We start from the raw sequence: 22,202 nt of genomic DNA, 5'->3' as shown, positions 1-22,202 counted from the left end.
GAGCATTGGATTGCCGCCGTATGGGGGGCAGTATACCCTTTCATTATCTCCTCCGAGAGAACAACCATACGAGAGTTCACAACAGAATTCGAGTTATGCTGGAATTACATCCAATGGTTGGGTGCCAATACTGCCTCAACAACCAAGAGTTGTATACTCAATGCAATAAAGTCTACCTGTGTCAAATATCCCCACTACGCCGGCTATTGTGACAGTGTCGCAAGTTCAAGCCTTGCCTGTTGTATGCCAACCTCAAGTTTCTCAGGTCGTAATACAACAGCCTCTTGTCTCTGCGACATAACCACAATCACCGACTAGTGGTTCCTTAACTGGAATGACCCAAGCTCAAATGGGTACCATTACCCCTCATCTTGGTCAAACAGCCAGTGTTGGATAGCAGTAAATGGCTTCACAACCATTGCTAGTGCAATATGAACAACCGAAATTCCAACAAGCTTACCGAGGATCTGAGCAACAAATATTTGCAAGTAATGGGCAGCCGTATATTCAAAACGGTCAACATCAATAATATCATAATGGTTACGACTGTTAACCTTACCAAAGTTATAAGCATCAAATGCATTATGGTGGTATGCAAAGACCAACTGCTCAGGCAATTCCATCTTATCTTGGGTATGCTTCACCCAACCTCAATCAATAGTTTCCCTTTGTGGTGACTTTAGAGTTACCAGATCTAAATCGGCTAACAAACGATCCAATTGCTTACACCCCTTGGTGGCCAGCGATTCTGCATAAACTTCCGTCAGATATTCCTAAATTTAATGGAATCCCTGTGAAGACCCATCAAATCATGTGATGACCTTTCATTTGTGGTGTTCATCCAACACTCTCAACGATGATTTGATCAGGCTTCACCTTTTTCAGAGAACGTTAACTGGTTCGACAACAAAATGGTATATCGAATTGCCTAGAGCTTCATTCGATAACTTCAGTGCCCTAGCCACAACCTTTTTAACCCATTTTTAGTTACCCATAATGTACGAAACGAGAACAGAGCTTCTTACCGATTTCAAACAAACTATGGCCACTCACATATCTGATCATATTCATGAGTGGTGACATCGTCGTAGAATGGTGAAAACATATGTTCTTGATCAACTGCTAGCTGAATGGTTTATTAAGTCATTGTTACCTTCTATTATAGAAGATGTGGCAAAGGGAGGAGTCGTCACTGAAGAGCAAGTCATTGCTCGTGCACAATATATAGACTTGATCTATACTCAGTCTGGCACGGTCTACGATAAAATCCCTAATGCTCCTAGACTGGAGTTCTCTGTTCCTCCCCCTCCTAAATCGAACAAAGACTCTCATGCTGGCGATGGCGTGATAGGTACGACTAGCACGAAAACCATAAAGGCTGCATCAAAGAAGGCTCGTTTGGTTTCAAGTCAAAATTCAAATGAGGAACTTCTCGCCTCAGAGGTAAATGTTGTGTCAACTGACAAAGGCAAAGAACCGAAGCAACCAGGAGGCAAGAAGAAAAAGAAAGGGAAAAAGAAGAAACAGGAGGAGTCATCTCCTTAAAAATATTCTGCAAACCCTTCTAGAGATAGGAAACCAAGTCATCCATGCTTTATATGCGATGAGGATCATTGGATGAGAGATTGTCCACATAAAGCTGAGCTTAGAGAATTCTTGAAGAGTTCAAAAACCTCAACGGTATTGACTGATCCATTTCCAAATCCAGGAACAAATCTGGTTGCTAGTGACAATGCTTCCCCGTCCCAAGTGCCAATGTTGTCTGTTTAGAAGCAACAAAATGATGCTTTGATATCGACAAGGAATAAAGATTACAGGAATCCACAACTATCGAACAACAAGGATAATGATCAACCTAGTAGTTCGACAACAACTTCGATCGAAGTTGCACCACCCATCATTCTTGAGCTAACGATAAAGTTGCCAAAGGGAGTAGTACACAAATCGACATTTAATCCTCGTGCTAGAGCAGCATAGCATTATAATATAGTGGAGGATCTGGCCCAATCGTCGTCTGCTATGTTGACACTTGAGGTACTGCAAAATTGCCCCTCCCAAAAGTAGGCTTTATTATCAGCAATAGGTGGGATTGAGCCAGTGGATTCCAATCTTGTGGCCTTTAATCATAAAGGATATGACCCTCAGTTACCAGCTCAACTAGATTTCCTTATTCAAGCGAAAGCCCTCAACAAAACTGTTCATCGAACAATTATTGATGAGGGGGCATCTACATGTATTATGTCGATGAGTTGCTGGAAAAATTTAGGATCTCCACCCTTGTCACGATCATCGACAACATTAAAAGCATTTGATGGACGAACATACACCCCATACGGGATTTTAAGTAACTTGCAAGTCGAACTGGGGGACAAAATAGTAGAAATTGATGTTGAAGTTATCGACAGAAACCTCGATTACAACATCCTACTGGGAAGGCCCTGGATATATGCTATGGCTGCCGTTGTGTTGACGTACTTTAGGAAGATTGCATTTCCCTTCTAAAGAGGAATCACGATCGTCGACCAACAAACATTTCTCCCCAACAGTTCACAAGTTATGGGAAGCATTTCGATGATTCACGGAAGCCCTCATTCGCTTCAAAATATCGAAGTAGGCCTACTAAAAGACCCTACATTGATGGGGAATTTTTCCCTACCATCTCCAAACAATCTGGCGGAAGTGGCCATGGTGGGAACCTACAATATGGTATCTTCTATTCACAAGATGTCCGAAAATGATATTAGCATGGATCATCTACATGTATTGCCTCCCAACCCAATAGAAATATTGTAGCAATCAATGTTTTCGGCATGGGAGGCAAACCCAAATCAACGCTCATCAAGCGTTTGGATAGATAGGTCTAAGGAATATGGCACCCCCTCAGATCCTTGGTCGCAAGTACACTCTACAAACGAAGGAATTGTTCAGTCAATGATGATTGATGGGGCACCATGGGAAGATTACCACCATCTTTCCCATCTTCCGGATTGTAAGGAAGATAGTTCCAGTGACCTTGATCATCCCTCAGTCTTTGATTTTCTATCAAATACTGTAAACATAGTGGATTCCAAGAGAAACCTGTCCAATATTGAAGAGACTATCGCCATCAATATCTCGACCAAAACAGATGTTGTAGAGAATATTCATGTCGGTAAATCTTGTTCTTCTTCAAAACTGGAAATATATTACGCTCTTTTTCACGAGTTCAAAGATGTCTTTGCTTGGTCATATGATGAAATTCCAGGCATTGACTCGAGCATAGTTGAACACAAAATTAATATGTATCCAGATGTCAAACTAGTACGACAACAGCTCCATCAGGTGCACCCCAAGAAAGCTGCTGCCATCGAGGCAGAAGTTGAAAAACTTCTCCATGCTGATTTTATTTACCCAGTTCCTCTAACCGATTGGGCATCGAATATTGTTCCTGTAATGAAAAAGCAAGGAACGATTAGAGTGTGCGTCGATTATAGGGATGTAAATCAATCTTGTCCAAAAGACAACTATACTACACCCTTTATCGACCAGATAATTGATGAATGTGTCGGATGTGAAATCTTCTCATTTATGGATGGATTTTCCGGGTATAATCAATTAAATATCCGCCCACAGGACCAATCAAAGATTTCATTTATTTGTCTGTGGGGCACATTTGCATACCATAAGCTACCCTTTGGTTTAAAGAATGCAGGGGCAACATTTCAGAGGGCAATGAATTATGCCTTCCATGACATCAACAACAACCATATCTCAACGATCTTCCAGCTCATTCGCGAAAGCGGACCAATCATCTGCAGCATTTAAGAGTGATATTTCTACGTTTCCAACACTACAAAATATGACTCAATACACACAAATGTGTGTTTTGTGTCAGTTCTGGTCGTTTACTTGGCTTTGTGGTCTCGAAGGACGGAATTCGTCTCGACCCATGCAAGGTTCAGGCAATCATTGATTTGCCTCCACCTTAAAATTTGCTTCAGATTCAGAAATTTTCCCTGTTCTTAAGGAATGTCTCATCAATCTCTAGTCCGTCCACCTGAAGAACGCGAGTAATTCGGGGGTCATGACTGAAACCCAAGGGGCATGCACCCTAGCTTGCTTCGGCAGGAAAACTCTGGGCATAGAGTAAGTTTCCGCGAAGGATATATGACTAGTCTGACACCCATCCGTATAGGAAGAGGGGGTTAGACTAGAATAAGATACCTCCATTAGAAGGTAGGCCTTTCCTGATAGAACAAATGTTTTGTCTGCAAATTGAAGGGTAACCTCGAAACTCTACTTCACTATGCTTGGGGGCATGCAAACCTTTTTGCATGCAAGTGAAGAGTGACCATTTATTTTCTTAGTTTGTAGATTCTCAAACCCTTTAAACTCATAGGATTGGTCATTCCTAGCTTGCATAATGAAAGGATACGGAGCAAAGCTTCGAAAGGTGCAAGCTCCACAAAAATGGAATCTATCGATGAGATGTCCTTATTATACGACTGGCACAAGCATTTTTTATGTTAAGTTCAAGCTCGTTAAAAATTAAACCTAAGAAATGAGCAAATGTTTCCCCCAGAGTTTAAGCTCATTAAAAAATGAACCAATATCCAGTAAATAACCATTGTGAATGCATTATCATCAGCTTTTGAGCCTTGGTCATGTTCTCATCATCACCTCCACTCTGTTTTAGCCAATCATACGCCTCCATTTGATTGTTTACCCTTTTGAGGAACAGCTGTGACGAGTGATTCTATTAGCCATCCTTGTGACACTGCCGTGATTGGAAAATTCCAAACCTTACCTGGAATCAGCTACTACCCGAAAATATCACTCGTTCCTCAAAAAATGAGTCTCCTTTAAGCTCTTTTCATCTGACTCATAAAATATGAAAAGATTGCTGAGCAATTGGCCTCTCCAACTTGTTAAAGCTATCGTAAGTGCTATCCCTCCTCTATATTTTAATATTTTTGGACCTGAGGGATTATTACACAAAAATATTGAGTGCTTGTCTTGTTCGGCTCGTTAAAACTATTGAAAATTCATCCCTTTCGTATTATTTTAAACTTTTTCGGACTTAAGGGGTTATATGACGAAAAAGGATTATTGGAGTTTCCTTTCCATCCCTTTTCAGACTCTCTAAAATTGAAAAAGTACCAAGTTATCATTATCGTTAAACTCGTTAAAATCAATAGCGACAAACTTGTCCATATAGACGAGAATGAGTTTCACTATCGCTAGGCTCGTTAAAACATAACAACGGGTTTTCCCGAAGGGAAAATTATAGAACAAGAATATGTTATCCTCCTCAAGCTTGTTAAAAATAAAGAGGTAGTTGTCAGCAATGACTGGGGAAAAATTGGGAAGAAAACTTGAAGAAGCTTTATTCGTAGCAAGTCGCTCTTGAACATGACACTTTCACTCCATGTCTGAGTCGGGTTGGGTTATTCCATTCACCAGTCATATTACCATTGGTCCATCATACCATCCATCGTTGGGTTTAACACTACCAATCCATTTCAGTGTCGCTGATATGTTCAAGAGAAGTCGCTCAGAGAATTCACCTGTGTCTCATCTGCTGCAATACATTCACGCTCCATTCTTTCATGACCACCACCCTGAACCTTGTATTGTCGGATCGTTTTCACCTCCACAAAATCATTTGCTCCGTTCTGTGTCGTAGATGTGGGATTCATTAAGGCCCTCCTACGACAATTCACTTCTTGTCGACATTAGCTCATTATCCAAGAAGTTGACCTAGGAACAACCCTTTCAGTAATTTGAAGCTTGCATGCCTCAATGGCAAGTTTCTCGCTTCCGGCGACAAGTTTACATCAATGGCCTTTAACCAAAATATTTTACGTGGTGTTCAACGCCAAGTCCCATTTTCACGCCACGTGAATTGTACTATCGTTCCTTGAGGGTCATCATCATTATCGGTGATTCCTCTCGTGCCTGTTAACAGCTTACATCATTGGTTGGTAATCAGGCGATGTCTTTCCATGTTCGACTCCAGAACATTTTTCACATGGATCGAATTGTACTCCAGGCGAATATTGAATGAGTTTGAAGACCCCGGATCTAGTTTCATCCATCCGGGTTGCGATATATTCAGGAAAATAAAGACATCAAATGTACATCATTGCCAAATAGATGATCATCCGAATCAAAGGATGATGGCTCTATCAGAATCATCAATCTGCCACACAGACGGTTGTCTGTCCTACGTACATGAAAATGAATTTATAAAGCTGAGCATGGGAATGCCCGCCTAAACTAGATCATGAAAAATATTATGAAGATAATGTATTATATTGTATCTTATTACAGGTCGCCTTCCAATTCAAAAAACCTCGGATCCTCATGATAAAGCATTTCACTTGACATCAAAAGATTAACGACCTCATGCTTTAGGGGGCAATTGTTATAGAAAGTTTTGGGCACTGCAACTCCAATCATATATGTCCATAAACCAAGGGCTTCTAAGTCCCTAAAAGTATTGCTTCACACACTAAAGAAACAAGGTCAGCTGATTACATCATCTCCCTAAAGTTCTCCATGGAAAACTTCTCAGAACTAGTCAAAACTAGACCATACAGACTGCTCAGTGCTAAGGGTGCAATGCATCTCACCTGCTCAATGAAAAAAGTGTGATGCATATTGGAAAGCCCTTCTATAGGGTGCGATGGGTGAGATTAGACAAATGGCAGAGACAGTTTGCAAGGTGGATGATCATGGAATCTTCCAGAAACTTCTCCTATGCCACTTGCCTCTCTGAATTCACCCAGGGATGAGTAAGAGATCATGGATCTCCAAGTGGAACCAAGAACTATCAAAGAGAGGACACTAATCAAAATCCCAGAAGCTGACTCACGCCCCTGCAAACATCTATATATGGATCCCTCATCACAAAGATCCAGAGGCTGGAATCTTGTATTTTGTAAGGAAGTGTTGTTGGTTTCTTGGTGGAACATCATAGTGTTGGGTGATCTAAGCTTTTCATGAGGTGAAGAAGGGCTTTCATGTTGGGAGGATGACGCTAGGTCAGATCAACGAGTTGTAATCCTCTTTGCTATTCTTTCTATTAATAAAGCTATTAGAGTTTTCCTCAACATTCTTGTATGTTTGATGATTTATGCATTTGTGTGGTCAATATATATTTGGTCCTATATTGTTTATGATTGTAGATCTCTGTACTTCGATAGTGTTATGCTGCTTTGACTCTACGGGTGCTCTCTGAAGCGACGAAGGAGCGGCAAAGATCTGTCAGAAGGGATAGGAACTAAGCAAGGAACCAAGTGCAAGACTGAGGTTGGTATCCTTCGTTCCCCTCTTATCTACTTCTCATAAAGGAAAGCGAAAGTAATTTTAGTTTGTTTGTTTCTAAGATAGCTACCCATCTTAGTGGGACTAGAAGCTCTGAGTGGACACTAGATTTCCCGATAACAACTTTGATAGCCAAAGTACAATTTTCTTGGCAAAGAACCTTGCTTACCATTCAAATACAAAGCACATTGATGTTCAATATCACTTTGTGATGGATATGATAGAAGACAAAAAGGTGTTGCTGGTAAAGGTGGACACTTTGAAGAATACTGTAGATGCATTGACAAAATTTGTGAGCTCTGAGAATTTCTCTTGGTGTAGAGAAATAATGGGCATTGCAAGGCTGGATAAATGACTAAGCTCTCTTGTGGCCCCCTGTCGAAAGAAAACAACAAGTGGGAGAATGTTGAGTTGTGTTATATTCTTTCCACGACTAGCCCATGTAGTTAACTAGGGGTTAGAAGGGGGGCGAAGCCCCCCCTTCGTTGCACCGATTGCGTAGTGGGGGGAGTCATAGGGGGTTTGAGGGGTGCAGGTAACCCCACTCTATGGGGTCCAGGGTAGCACCCTGGAAAATTTTGGTTTTGGACCCTATGTTAGGTTGGTAGACCTACCTATGGTTTTATGCATGATTTTCACACATGGTTTTGGACGTGATGGTTTTCAGTCCATGGTTTTGGATGCAATGGTTTTTGGTCCATGGTATTGGATGATTCGACATGTATAAATATGTATTGTAACATTGAAAGGAACATAATGAAAAATCAAGCTGGTAGTCCCGGTTTTGGGATCAAGGGGAAAATCTTTGTGTATATGTGTTTTATGTGTTATGCTCTCGCATTGTTTATTTTCTCTGTTCTAGAATCATAAGTAGATAATTTCTATACGGGGCTAAAACCTACATATACAGTAGGCGTGACCCAACCATTAACACATATGCGCCATATGAGAGGTATTTCAGGTGCCATCCCCTTGTGTCAACATCAACCCGAAGGTAACCATCTTGTAAATAATTCGTGTCATTCATCAATGTTTCTTCTAAGATTACATGGAACCCTAGTGGTACCCCTTCCAGCATGTCCTCACTTCATTTTCTACAATAGTGCGTACTTGAGCCGATTCCTACCACAACATCCTAGAGACTAAATTTTGGGATTTACTAGCGTAGTTCATTGCTATTTCTTTTGAAGACAAAATGTCGAGATACATGGAGATTTCCATTCCTTTCTACCATTCCTATCGACACCTAAAATTAGTTTATCCAACCCCGTGGTTGTGCTTTATTCCACATCAAATTATTTCATGTTTTCCTCTATTTCGGCTCTCAAATAACTTATCGACCAGTCTAATTTTCCAAGTCATCTCAGAAACAAAATGTGAGAGGTTACTCTTGGGGCTCCCCTCGAAATCTTCATGGAGAAAGTTTTGAGGTTATCCAACGACCATGGGCTCTCACTCATCAATAGCTCAAATTTGTCTTTCCTAAGTGTTTGGTCAATGCAACCAGTCACATGGCCTATGGGCTTTGGCCATCTAATCTCCTTCAGTTCTTGAACTCCATTCTGTGACACTTATAATATGGATAGTTTGAAAACCATTCCTTGCCTACTGACTCAATCACAATGGTTATATGTGCATGGGTCTATTGATACTTATATCCCAATGTTTAAGGATCGAGGCTCAACCTTGATTGATCATTATGCATGATGGCTTGAATATAGTGGATTTCAAGGGAATCCTCCCTTAGTGTATATAGATATAGATATATATATATATATATATATATATATATATATAGATATATATATATATATATATATATATATCTATATATATATATATATAATTACACATATATAGATAAGAATGCTAATATTTTTTAGTATGCAATCTATAAACCATGGCCCTTTGCCCCATCATTTCATACCGCCAACTAATTAGTTATTATAGGTCATCTACATCATCACACATAGGTCATGTATATGATCCCACATACTCTGGATAATTTACATGAATACAACATCTTTGATAGATTTTTCAGAGCATTTCTATAAAGGAATTCCACATTCCTTATTATTAACATCTACTAGTCATTAACACAATAACTAGAGATACTAATAGGTCATTTTTAATAAGTGTTCGTTAAGAGATTTATATCTCTTTGTTATCTAATAGTTTTAATTTATTCCACGCTCAAAATGTCCACAAGAAATGAATGATTCATAATTTCTTGACACATAACATTGTCATTCCTCATTTATGAAAGAAAAAATACTCCTCAACATCAACATAACATTATTTTGATGTAAATAACAGAGACCTAATAATGACCACAAGAACAAAACATATGAGCATACTTAGCTTATAATATATCTGGAAACTAAATTGGGACTCTAACTCTCCATGCAACAATAGGCAAGCTACAATCAATGTTACTTATATTTGCCACACCTTATTCATAATCCAGTGCTTGAGGTGGACTAATTTTGAAGGAAACTTAAAAAAATATAAACAACTGAAATAGGATGTCACAAGGACACTCTACCTTCATACACTAACCACACAAGCTTCCACTCAGTCTCGTTTGATTCTTTAGACAAAATAAACATCCATGCTAGGACATCATAGTACAATGAATCTCAACTCACTTTCAAGAGAGGACAATCCACATTAAGGAAGGTTCATCAATGGATAATATATTGATGGGTAAGGAGATCACTCCTACAAGTGGTTCATCAGTGAGTCAAGAACTAGATTTTTATCCCCAAGGTAACTCATGGTGGTTCATAACCTCTCACAAGCACCTGAGTGACTCTTCCCATTTCAATAGGTTCAACAATCCACAAGCTTCTAGTGGGTTCTTCAGTGTTATAGGAAAGGCAATTCTCTCTATAATGATTTCACCCAACAAGCCTCTATGAGGGTTCTTCAACTAGTTTTGTCTCTCTAGATTTTGACAATTGTGAATTATGTTCGCTTCCTTCTCTGTGCTCTCACCTCCACCCTTGGATGAATTTTTCTTGAAGTATTATTCACCGTGCGTTCTATTCGACTGCCTCCACGCGTGTAGGAATGAGATAGTGGGTTATCCATTTTTTTCTTTATTGCATATGTGTATGCACGTGTTCATGAGAGTGTGTGTCCTTCCAAACAGACTATTTTTTTGTCTTTTTCCCAACTCCATTCTATTCAAATACCTAGGACAACGCAACCCATACCACCTTTAATTTTTTGTCCCTTTCTTGCTTGCTGTCAGAATTGATAGACACCTAGTCCCATCCTTTCCTCTTTCGATTAATTTATGGCATAGTCAACCCATTTAAACCACTTAGCCAACTAGGAATGATATTTAAAATAGCCCATTCCTCAAGCAACCTTCTTCCTCAAGCAATTAGAAATATGTGTCCCTTCCTCCCAACCTTTTAATTAATTACAATTATTTACAATGAGGTATGTTACCTAGGGGATATCACAATATGCTATACTCTTAAGAGGGCATGTATGTGTTTTTTTACGCATCCTTCTTGGACCTAGATAGAGAGGAGCTTTCTTCCTAAGGTTCATGTTTTCTCCCCTCATCATGTTTAGGGCCCCTAGACCCATATCTAGTGATTAAAAATGCTAATGATGCCTATACTCCTATTTGGAGGTAAACTATGCCTTCAAGAGGTCATTTGTGGTGGTTCAAGGTGTAATTAGTCTCTCCCTCTCTCTCTCTCTCTCTCTCTCTCTCTCTCTCTCTCTCTCTATATATATATATATATATATATACTAGTGTCAATATATACTAATAGACATACCAACATATATATCAAAATACTAATTTACATAACAATTTCTAGTTTCAAAAAAGGTGCATACAATTCTAAATTAGATATCAATCATCACATCATCTCATAAACAATCTCCTTGAAAATTGATCATCATGAGGAAAAACACATAAACAAGCATTATGAATCCATTTAACAATGTATTTCTATGTTTTTTTCCTTCATATGATTATTTATGAGGGAATGTAATGTTTGTTTTTTAATTTGAAATAACATGCCTTTGTTGAAGAAAAAAATTGGTATGTGTATAAGTATTTCAATATTGATGTTTGTATGTATACTATTGTATATTGATAGTGGTATATATATAATATACTAGTGTATTATATGTGTTAATATTTGTGTATATGTAGTATAAAGGAATATATATACCAACATTTATGCATGTCAATATATATGTCGATATATAATTCATACTATGTATACTAGTATAAATACTAATATATACGCTAATATACATATTGACATAATATGTTGGTATATATTGAAAGTATATATAGTTGGAAATAATTAATTCCTACTTGTCTATGGTTGTATTTTTCTATTTGAGGAGTTTATTCCTATGTAATAGGAATTTAGTTTCTCCTAGCTTAGTGTGTGGTTGAGAGAATCTCTCAACCACACTACTGTACGTCTAAGATAGCATTCCTATCTTAAGACTACTGATTGTATAAATATGTGTGTAATCATTCAAGAATATATAGAATATATTGACTGTCTGTAATTTTATCTTGGTATCAGAGCCTGTGAGGGCCTGGCCCCTCCTGGGCTTGGCCCCTCCTGGGCTGAGGGAAAATAAAGAGTGTAGTATATGTTTGTTTGTCCATCAATTTTTTTTTATTGTTGCTGAGCCGACCCCACAGTGTGGAACTACGCGAAGACCTTCATGATTACGTGGTGATAAGACGCGCCGATCTTGAGCTGAGAAAAAAAACTACATTGCGTGTTGTTTGAAAAGCCTGCGTGCTTGGACAAACAGTTGAGAACATTTTGGATCTCTGCAAGATCGCCAAAATCTCTGCGTGAAATTGCAGCTGCGTGGAGGAGGCCGCGTTGGATGCCTGTTGGTGAGCATCAATCCGACAGCGTGTTGGATCTGAATTGCTTGATTGAGGCCGAGCAGGTGTGAGGCCGAGAAGGTCTGGTCTTGATTGACGCCGAACAATCAAGGCCAGCACTGCGTGAAGCATCCGTGGAAGAAGGCAATATCGCGTGAACTAAGTATCAATCTGTCCGACAAGAAGCACGTGATTTGGGGATTGCTGAAGCCCTTGAAAAGTTAAGTTGGTGTGGCATCAACTCGTTGATGGTACCTTTTAAAAGAAGGTTTGACGCTGATCAAATTCTATACATCAAGCAGTCATGGATCTTCAGCGCCTTGAGGTGTTAGCAGGTAGCTACGTTGCAGTTGCAGGTGCTTTTGTAGCCCTCTTGAAGCCAGGGCGAATGAGTATGTTTGGTACTCTTCTTATAGTTTGGGGTCTTTCAACTCGATCAGAATTCATTTGAGGGATATTAGATCTGGTGGACATATGGCGGGAGGAAGGCCCAGATCCTCAGCTTCAAGGCTGGGAATCCGCATACCGAGGAGTTCGATTGGAGAGAGAAGGGAGCTGTGACCGAGGTTAAAAATCAGGGATCGTGCGGTTCCTGCTGGCAGGTCGCTGCAAAGCGGCAGCATCAGGCGCTGGGGACGGGGCCGTGCCCGGGGCGATGCGGGGAAGATTTCTGCGGATGATGATACCGGGGACCTGTTTCTTGGGGACGATGCCGACGGTGATCGGTTGGTGAAGCGGATTGGGGAGGAGAAGTGGAACCAGCTTGCCGAAGCGATTGATAGTGTCAGTGGAGACATTGTTCCAGATCCAGCAGAAGATATCTACGAGGATGCGCTGCATTGGCTCTCGTTTTTTCGAGGACGGAGGAGAACGCCCCTCCCTCAAGTGATGCGGATGATGGTGGCAGATTGGGATCGATGTTAGGATCCTGTGGAGCGTGACGATGCCCGCTTCCAGCAGGGCGTCGTGGGATCGAGGCTCAGCAATTCGTCCGATGCGCTGGACAAAATTCGGTTTGAAGGACTGACGGATAAGAGTAAGCTCGGTATTGATCAGGGGCTCGTGTATTGCTGGATTAGTACAGTCCACGATTTCATGCTTGAGAAGCCAAGGCGGCAGGTACGAAGAACTCCACGCAAGAAAATGAATCCCTGAAGTCCGAACTGAAGTCTCTCGAGGCTAGAATTCAGTTTCTAACAATGAGGGATTCGGTTCCCGGGTATGACTCCTCTGCGGACGTCGTTCTACTTACACTAGATGGTGGGCGATTCGTTGCCCACAGTTCAATTCTGTCAGGTCGATCTATTGTTTTCAAGGCGATGTTAAATTCAGGCATGCAAGAGTCGAGGAGCATGGTAATAAGGCTGGAGGACGTGAACAAAGAAGCAGTGGCCATATTCTTAAAATTCCTTTATAAGGCCCAGATAGATGCAAAGGATTTCCAAGAAAATGGTGAGGTAAAAGCCGAGATGATTATTCGGCTGTGCCAGCAATACCAGATCGATTTCCTACTCTCTACATTTCAAAATTTCATAATTGAAAACATTATTAACATTGAAAATTTGGAAAGCATTCTGTGTATTGCGGACATATATGAATTAGATGTTGTCAAGACTGCAATCACCCAAGACAGTCGTTGGAGTGCTCTTCATGCAGTGGAGTGCTTTCAGGATTATTTCCTTTGACGAAATAACAGATATCAGAGGAGAATGGAAGATCGGGGATCCGTGATGAGGCAATGTCGCGGGTGTACGTGGGGAACTTGGATCCCCGGGTAACCGAGCGGGAACTGGAGGACGAGTTCAGAGTCTATGGCGTTCTGCGCAGTGTATGGGTAGCTCGTAAACCACCTGGCTTTGCATTCATTGAATTTGAGGACCGCAGGGATGCCAGGCCTCAGAAGAAGTCGATGGCTGATGTTGGATTCAGCACTAAGCCCCTGGTTGCATTCACATTTTTATTAGGGATCCTATTTACTGGGAGCACTTGGTTGTTCTTGCACGAAAATTGTGACCCTAGCCTATACGCGAAGGCCAATTCCGTAGTCGGGTTGCCTGGAAAGGCTTCATTAAAATGTAATATTAAGGCACAAGAGAATGGGCAGAGAATGTCTGTGGGCGTTAATCGTGGCCGTGTGCAGGATATTTATTTCTCAGAAATTCGTGCCAACTCCGAGAGAACTGCCGGAAAACTGCCAAGAATTCGGGGTACGACATTAAAAGGAAAATCGGTGGAATCCTTCAGGGTTTACCTCGATTGCTTCAGTGAGTCAGGGCGTTGGGTGTACAATTCAACTCCGCGGCATCTTCCATGGAATTGGGCTGGAGATCCATATGCCAGTCAGTGCGATGGCCGCCATTCTGCAGTGCCAGGAAACGTCGTTGGTGAATATGCAGACATACTGGCTTCTTCTGATCAGGGAGGAAACTGGAAGGTCAGAGAAGAATTGAAATGGGTATGGAGGTCTAACAACAGTTGTCCATTAATGGTGCGGTGAGCGTGGAGACCCGATCTGCTGCAAAGGAAGTGTGGATCTGGAACGAAGGGGCCGAAGGTACGTGCTCACAGTGGCCGTTGAGATCGGTGTAGCCGCTGCCAAGCTGTGTATGGAGGTCGAGCTGGAGGCCGACCTGTGTGAGTTTCAATCTACGAGATCGAAGCACCGGAAACTTCCCTGGAGGCAGAGAAAGCCTGGGCGGAGGATTTCTTTCACTTGGCAAGGTTCTTTGGAGGCCATCAGTTTGAAATGAGGGCCGGTTAGCATGGTGATGGACAAGCCATAATAGTTGCGTTCGAATTTCTTTGGTAATACGCTGCCACTGCAACAGTAAAATGTGGTATTTATAAATGTTTTGGAATTATAATCATTGAGCTTAGCTAACTCAATGGAGTGATTTTGTTAGAATTAGCTACTCTAACAAATCATGCAAGTAAAGCCAAGACAATTAAATCAGAAAGATGATGCAAATGTGGTGGGTAACAAGGTTGAATTGCACCAAATATTAATTTTGTGCAACAATGATATCAAAGGAGCAACGACAACGTCTATGGCGGACAACAAAGTAGATTTTTTTTTGTTTTAGTGTGGTTTGTGGAATAGACTCCCTAGCATGTGATTGTAATAGTCATTGTATGTACCAAAAACTCCAAATGTTGAATGTAAGCCTTGTAAAGGCATTTGAAAGTTCGTGGTGATCTCAAAACCACTTTGTAATGGTTTGTGGTCAGCCTGAAACCATCTTTTGTCACTGTAATGTGACGGTTGGTGGTGAACCAGAAACCATCTATAGAGCCTTAGTGGCTACAGGAGTTGCCCGGTGGTGGCACGTGGAGATTTCTGCTCGGTGGAAGCAGATCAGTGTTTTGCCCGGTGGTGGCATATTGAAGTTGGCGGATTTGCCCGGTGGTGGTAAATCGGACTTGCCCGGTGGTGGCAGCTTGCCTTTGTGGCTGAATGGTTGGTGGTGAGCCAGAAACCATCTATATAGTCTTTGTGACTGAAGTGCCTTTGTGGCTGAATCGCCTATGTGGCTTGAGGTGCCTTTGTGGCTGTGTGTACACGGGAGCTTTGTGCTCGTAGGAGCAGGTGGACTGCAGAACACCTGGCTCGGACTCAGATGTTTTTTTTTTCTGAGTAGAAGGGGATTGGCGTTTTTTCGCGCTAACAGCAATGCCAGGAAGGCCAACTGGCGCGACTGGTAGTCATTAGGGGGGGAGTTGGAAATAATTAATTCCTACTTGTCTATGGTTGTATTTTTCTATTTGAGGAGTTTATTCCTATGTAATAGGAATTTAGTTTCTCCTAGCTTAGTGTGTGGTTGAGATAATCTCTCAACCACACTACTGTACGTCTAAGATAGCATTCCTATCTTAAGACTACTGATTGTATAAATATGTGTGTAATCATTCAAGAATATATAGAATATATTGACTGTCTGTAATTTTATCTTATATAGCATCATAATCTGTAATATATACTAGTATATATATTGACATGCATAAATGTTGTCATATATACTACTTTCTACTATGTATAAGTGAATATTAACATATATCATACACTATTATAATAATGCATTATCATGGAAGAGAGAGAGTTGGGGGCTCATAGAGATAAGGTAAGAGAGGGAGGGAGGGTGAGAGGGAGTGAGAGAGAGGGAGGAAGGAAAAATGAAAATAAGTTGGGGAAATAGAGAGAGAAAGAGAGGCAGTAAAGGAGACAACAAAGAGAAGGGATATAATGGGAGGGAAGGATAGAGGGGTAGAGGGAGAGGGAGAAAGGAGGTGGGGTATGCAGGTAGAGGGGGAGGGATGGATGAAGGGATAAATGAGTAGAGCTTGAGGGAGAGAGAGATGATACTAATATGGTAATATTATAATATACATAGACTACTAATATAGTATTATAGTAAACATATCTAGTATAGCATACTAGTATGGTATATATACTAACATATTATGTTGGTATATATACTAATGTTTGTACTAACATAGCACAAACATAGATACATGTATAGATATATTTATGTTGTATATATGTCATTATATTACTAGTACAAATACTAGGATAGTATATATATATATATTGATGCTATATTTATATATATATGCTAGTATAGATGTCAAAATGTAACAACCCCGGGTTCATTTCCTATGCAAATAAAAATAAGACCAAGGTCATGGGACACGAATTCCAAGATGGATGTCGGAGAATTTCCTGGATTAATAGTGGGTTTAGCCTCTCCTTTCCATTTTGTAGATAGCCATGGTGTTGTGGGTTTTTCCACTTGATGTTTTTATGGTTGGTGCTCATAATTCCTTATGGCCATGGGTTGGAACAAATGCTTTGGAAGCCTTGGAACAAGTTGGGTTGAGTTATTCGTCCTAGAGCCTAGGTTGGGGAAAATTCTCTCGAACCCTTGGTGGATTGAGTTACTAGTCCTTGGAGTCGGGTTGGACAAACATTATGGAGCCTTGAAAGATTGTGGGTTGAGTTACTAGTTCCTGGAACCATGGACAACTTGGGTAGAGACCAATATGGCTGGTGTTAGTGAGGTTTGACCATGAGGTAGAATCACTAGTTGAGGGTTGAGGTGGTTTGGCCTCTAGAAGTCCTGGTTTGGTTTTGTTTGGTTTATTCCATGAGATCCCACATTCATGCTTGGAATATGGCATAGGTGTGATTAGCTAAAAGAGAGATTTGATTCAACCCAATCTATGGTCGGGTGGTATGTGGAAGTCCTTGAATTGATTAGTATTTTCATATGTTGATAAGAGATATTATTCTATTATGATTCATGTATATTTGTGGTAATTATGCTGGTGATATTATGGTTGAGTTGGCATGGTTTATATGATGGTGTTTTTTGGTTTTATGTTGTTTATATGATGTGTATCATATATGGATCTTTACATGTTTTGATAAGCTAATGAATGGTTGATGAATGTATGGAATAATAAGTGTTGTTGCAACTATGTGGAGAGGGAATAGGGCCTTCTCTGTGATTCTTAGATGAATCTCAAACTTTTATAATCATATATGCATTCATGACCTATAGCTTACATGTTTTCCATGTGTTTGACAAAATGACTAGTATTTTATGGTCAGTCTAGGTCAAGTTTATGACTCAAATTTATATGTTTATCCTTGTTGTCATGTTAATTATAATTATGAGAAGTTTCAAGAAGTTTTGGGCAGTGGTCTGGAGGCTGACCTAGAATTGTGTCTTAGATCTCGGGATCTCACCCTTTGAACTAGACAATTTGGTTCACAACCACACTCAGGCAGGCTTGTCATTGTGGTTGGAGTCCTTCAGCTGTATGGAGGCCTTTTCATGCATAAATTTGGGGTTTAACTTGTGTGAAAGGATCCCAAACTTAGGTTTTGGTCACGTGGGGTAGTTCTTTGGCCCCTGAGTCTCCTGTAGCCTTTGGAGTTGTCAGTTTATCATTAATAGTCAACCCCAATTTCATAACTAGAACTTGGAGGTTGGGTCATGTCATAGTAACTCTTCATCTCATGTTTAACTAGGCAAGGTGGTGAAATTGGGTAAATGTGGGCGGGTGGGTTACAGGGTGGTATTAGAGCTCCCAGGTTCAACACTTGGAATGGATGGGCAGAATGTGTTTTTTATGCATGCATGTTAGTTGTATATGTTTTTCTATGCATGTAGTGTGATAGTCATTGTTTTCATCTTGTGTTGTTGTGATCTTGATGTTGAGACGATTGATATGTTGATTTCATTATATATACATATGTTGTGGTGATTTGGATTTCTTATGTAGATGAGATAGCCTCCCTGAACTTCACTAAGGTATGTTTGATCATGTTTATACCTGGTTTATCTGACATGGCATGTTCGCAAGAAGTAGAATATCAAGATGAATAGAAAAATGGTGGACTACATTTCACGTGATTCTCCCTATAGATCAGATGAACAACATGGTGATGAGTACTCCCCTGATATAGAAGATACATTGAGAAGTTTTAAAGAAAATATCAGAAGTTTTAAGGCAAATAATGATAAGATCATTTAGTCACAGGAAATATTTCCCAGAGCACAGGAAATATTTCCTAGAGCATAGGAAAAAAAGTGGAAGTTAGTGTAGTGATTCTTTAGAGTTTATCATATTTGTAGAGATAGGGATAGCTTAGGATTAGTCATGGACAAGAGGAAAGGACCAATGGGGCATATGGAAACAAGTCTCAATTAGGATATAGGTTTGATAAGGATGACATAGTTAGAGATGGTAGGTTCTTGGATACACCTAGCATGAGGGGTAATGACCATGGGTTCTATTCTAGTTTTTTTTCATAGAGACATCGTCGACATCACCACCACCATCTATATAGGAGGAGCGAAAAGCAGTAATTGCCAGAGAATTTCAAGAAATAAAATCCTCCTACATTTGATGGAGAAATGAAGAAGTCACAAGATGCAAAATCTTGGTTTCTTGGGAAGAATAAGTTTTTCAGATTGCATGATTATTTAGAAAATATGAAATCCAGGATAGCTACTTTCAGTCTTAAAGGAAAAGTAGACATTTGGTGGGAATATTTGAAAAATGTCAGAGACATTCGAGAAGAGGAGCTGACTTGGAGTGAGATCGAGATACTTTTTAGGAAGAAGTATCTATCTGAAATATATGATGATAGGTTAAATAATTTCTCTGAGTTGAAATTTGGATCTATGAATGAGGAGGAGTATACTAGTAAATTCTTAGAGTTGTTGAGATATGCTCCTTATATTAAGGTGGAGAAAGAAAAGATTCAGATATTCATCAGTGGGTTGTCAGTGTCATTCAAAGATAAGATTGAGTTTGATGAGATTAGATTGGTGGAGGAAGCTATCAGAAAGTTGAAGCATTGTTATGAGAAATCGAAGCACAAGACTGGGTCTAAGAAGGATTGGAAAGGTAATGAGAAGAATAAAGGAAAGTGGGCTTAGAAGAGAGTAAAACCTCAGGGTATAGATGAAAAGGAAAATGAAACATCGTACAAGAAATTCAATGTAGTTGATAGAGGACATGGATTTCGGTTTGAGGAGGAAAACAAGGGTGATGGAAGGAAGCCTTTGTAGTGTTAGAATTATGGAAAGAATCATTGTATGAGAGATTGTCACAACATCAAGGTGGTAGACTGCATATCTATAGTTCTCAGGAGGCACAAATAGTTGGGGGTGTTGGATAGGGTATTCCTTGAATTTATGCAACATTGGATAATAGGAAAGTTGATCATCAAACATCTAATATCTAGATGGAAGGTAAGATTTGTGATCAATTTTCTTCTATTTTGATTTACCCTGGATCTAACTATAGTTATATTAGTCCTAACCTAGTGGATAAGTGTTTCTTGAATAAAGAAGTGCATGTAGAGTCTTGGTTCGTGCATTTGGATACAGGTACTAAGAAAAGAGTTCATAATTGGGTAAGATCTTTTGCATTTGAGCCAAACAATATGTCTACATCAACATATCTAAATGTGCTTCCATTTGGATCATATAGTATAATGTTAAGTATGGATTGGTTGTATATTCATGGGACTAAGGTAGATTTATATAATAAGTTTATCAAGTGCTTGTATGATGATGAAGAGAATAGAATCTTACAGGGTAGATATAATTCTACATCAATAAGAATGGTTACTACTATGCAGGAAAAGTGCAATAGCAGGAAAGGATGTGTATTGTTCGCAGCTCATATTTCTAGTGACAAAGGGAAGGACGTTGAGGATGTCGAAGTATTGAAGAGGTATCTAATTTTGCAGCAGTTTCAAGATGTATTTCCAGCAAAGATTTCAGAGTTACCACCTCATAGGGAAGTGGATGTTTCTATTGAGTTGATGCTAGGAGCAGCACCACCATCGAAGGCACCTTATAGGATTAGCACTCCAGAGTTGGTGGAACTGAAGTTGTAGGTGAAGGAAATGTTTGATAAGGGATACATTAGGCCAAGTATGTTGCCTTAGGGTGCACCAGTATTAGTTGTGAAGAATAATGATGGCACTCATAGATTGTGTATTGATTACAAATAGTTGAACAAGGTGACAATTAAGAACATGTACCCTTTGCTGCAGATTGATGACTTGTTTGATCAGTCGAAGGGAGAACCAATGTTCTCAAAGATTTATTTGAGACCATTATATCATCAGGTATGCATCAAAGAATAGGACATCTACAAGACAACTTTTCGGACTAGGTATGGGCATTATGAATTTTTTATGGTTCCTTTTGGTTTGACTAATGCTTAAACTACTTTCACGTATTTGATGAATAGTGTGTTTCATCATTATATGGAAAAGTTTGTGATAGTGTTCATTGATGACATATTGATAGATTATAAGAATGAGGAAGAGCATGCAGAACATCTAACAACAATGTTGAGATTGCTAAGAGAGCATCATTTGTATTCCAAACTTAGTAAGTGTAGTTTATTTCAATCATAAGTTCATTACTTGGGGCATGTTGTTTCTAAGGAAGGTGTGTTATAAGTCTATTTGGGCACATCACTCCCGACATTCAGATCAGTACTACTAGGGCCCATCAAACCCTAAGATCTTGTAAAATCCCAACCCAATCTTTCACTTGATCTCGTAAATGAACCTTCATTTCATCCACCTGACAGCCACGAGTAGTCTACTTAGGTGAATCCAATGAAGCTTGGGGGGCATGCACCTAGAATCGAGTCATCATGTTGGGGGCATGTAAACCAATCCAAGCATAGTTTTTCATTTCAAGCTTGTGTAAAAATAAAACTAAATCCAAGCATAGTTTTTCGTTTGAATCTTGTGTAAAAGTGAACCCAACTCCATTCTAACCCACTGAATCCAAGCATATTTCCCTATGGTTCAAGCTTGTGTAAAAATAAACCCATCTCCATTCTAACCCTTGTGATTGTCATTCTTTCAGCCTCTTCCATCAGATGAGCCTTGGTTTTTCTCCTTCCATTGTCACTATCTACTTGGCCGATCATACGCTTTCACTTGGTTGTTTTACCATTTTTTAGGAACAGTTGCAATGAGTGGTCTTATTAGCCAGCCTCTTCACATAAATCAACGTGTTTTGAGAAGAATCACTAAAACTAGTTGTTATCCTAGACACTGCTCGTTCCTCTAAGTGGAGTCCTCTTTAAGCTCTTTTCAGACTCTTGAAATATGAAAAGATTGTTGAGCACTTGTCCTTTTAGCTCTTAAACGGATTGGAAATGACATCTACTCAGTATAAGTTTAACCTTTTTCCAGACTGAAATAGATTACTTCTAAAAAAGGAATACATTGATCGAACATGGTCAATAGGTTCTCTCTTGTATTATTTTATGCTTTTTTGGACTTGAGAGACAAATTTGTGAAAAATAACTTGTGGAGTTTTCTTTTTTTCCATTTTCAAACTCTCTAAACATGAAAAGGACCGAGTTCTCATTATCGTTAAACTCGTTCAAACATCAAATAGCGACAAACTTATCCATCATGACAAGACTAAGTTTCACCTTCGCTAGACTTGTTAAAACA

General features: G+C 39.7%; 2 protein-coding genes across 2 annotated transcripts; both read left to right on the top strand.

The window, feature by feature from the left end:
• The first annotated feature begins 13,395 nt into the window (after positions 1-13,395).
• Positions 13,396-13,881, top strand: LOC149153284 (uncharacterized). The gene has a single exon (XM_089443770.1). The coding sequence runs from the start codon at positions 13,396-13,398 to the stop codon at positions 13,879-13,881; it is 486 nt and encodes a 161-aa protein (XP_089299896.1).
• A 5,235-nt stretch (positions 13,882-19,116) lies between these two features.
• LOC149153283 (uncharacterized) lies at positions 19,117-19,644 on the top strand. The gene has a single exon (XM_089443769.1). The coding sequence runs from the start codon at positions 19,117-19,119 to the stop codon at positions 19,642-19,644; it is 528 nt and encodes a 175-aa protein (XP_089299895.1).
• The last annotated feature ends 2,558 nt before the right edge of the window (positions 19,645-22,202 follow it).

Source organism: Pinus tabuliformis, chromosome 9 (genome assembly GCF_031772625.1).
Source record: "Pinus tabuliformis cultivar Carrire ecotype Pingquan chromosome 9, CPIR1, whole genome shotgun sequence".
Taxonomy (NCBI): domain Eukaryota; kingdom Viridiplantae; phylum Streptophyta; class Pinopsida; order Pinales; family Pinaceae; genus Pinus; species Pinus tabuliformis.
This window is presented reverse-complemented; position numbering and strand designations above follow the sequence as displayed.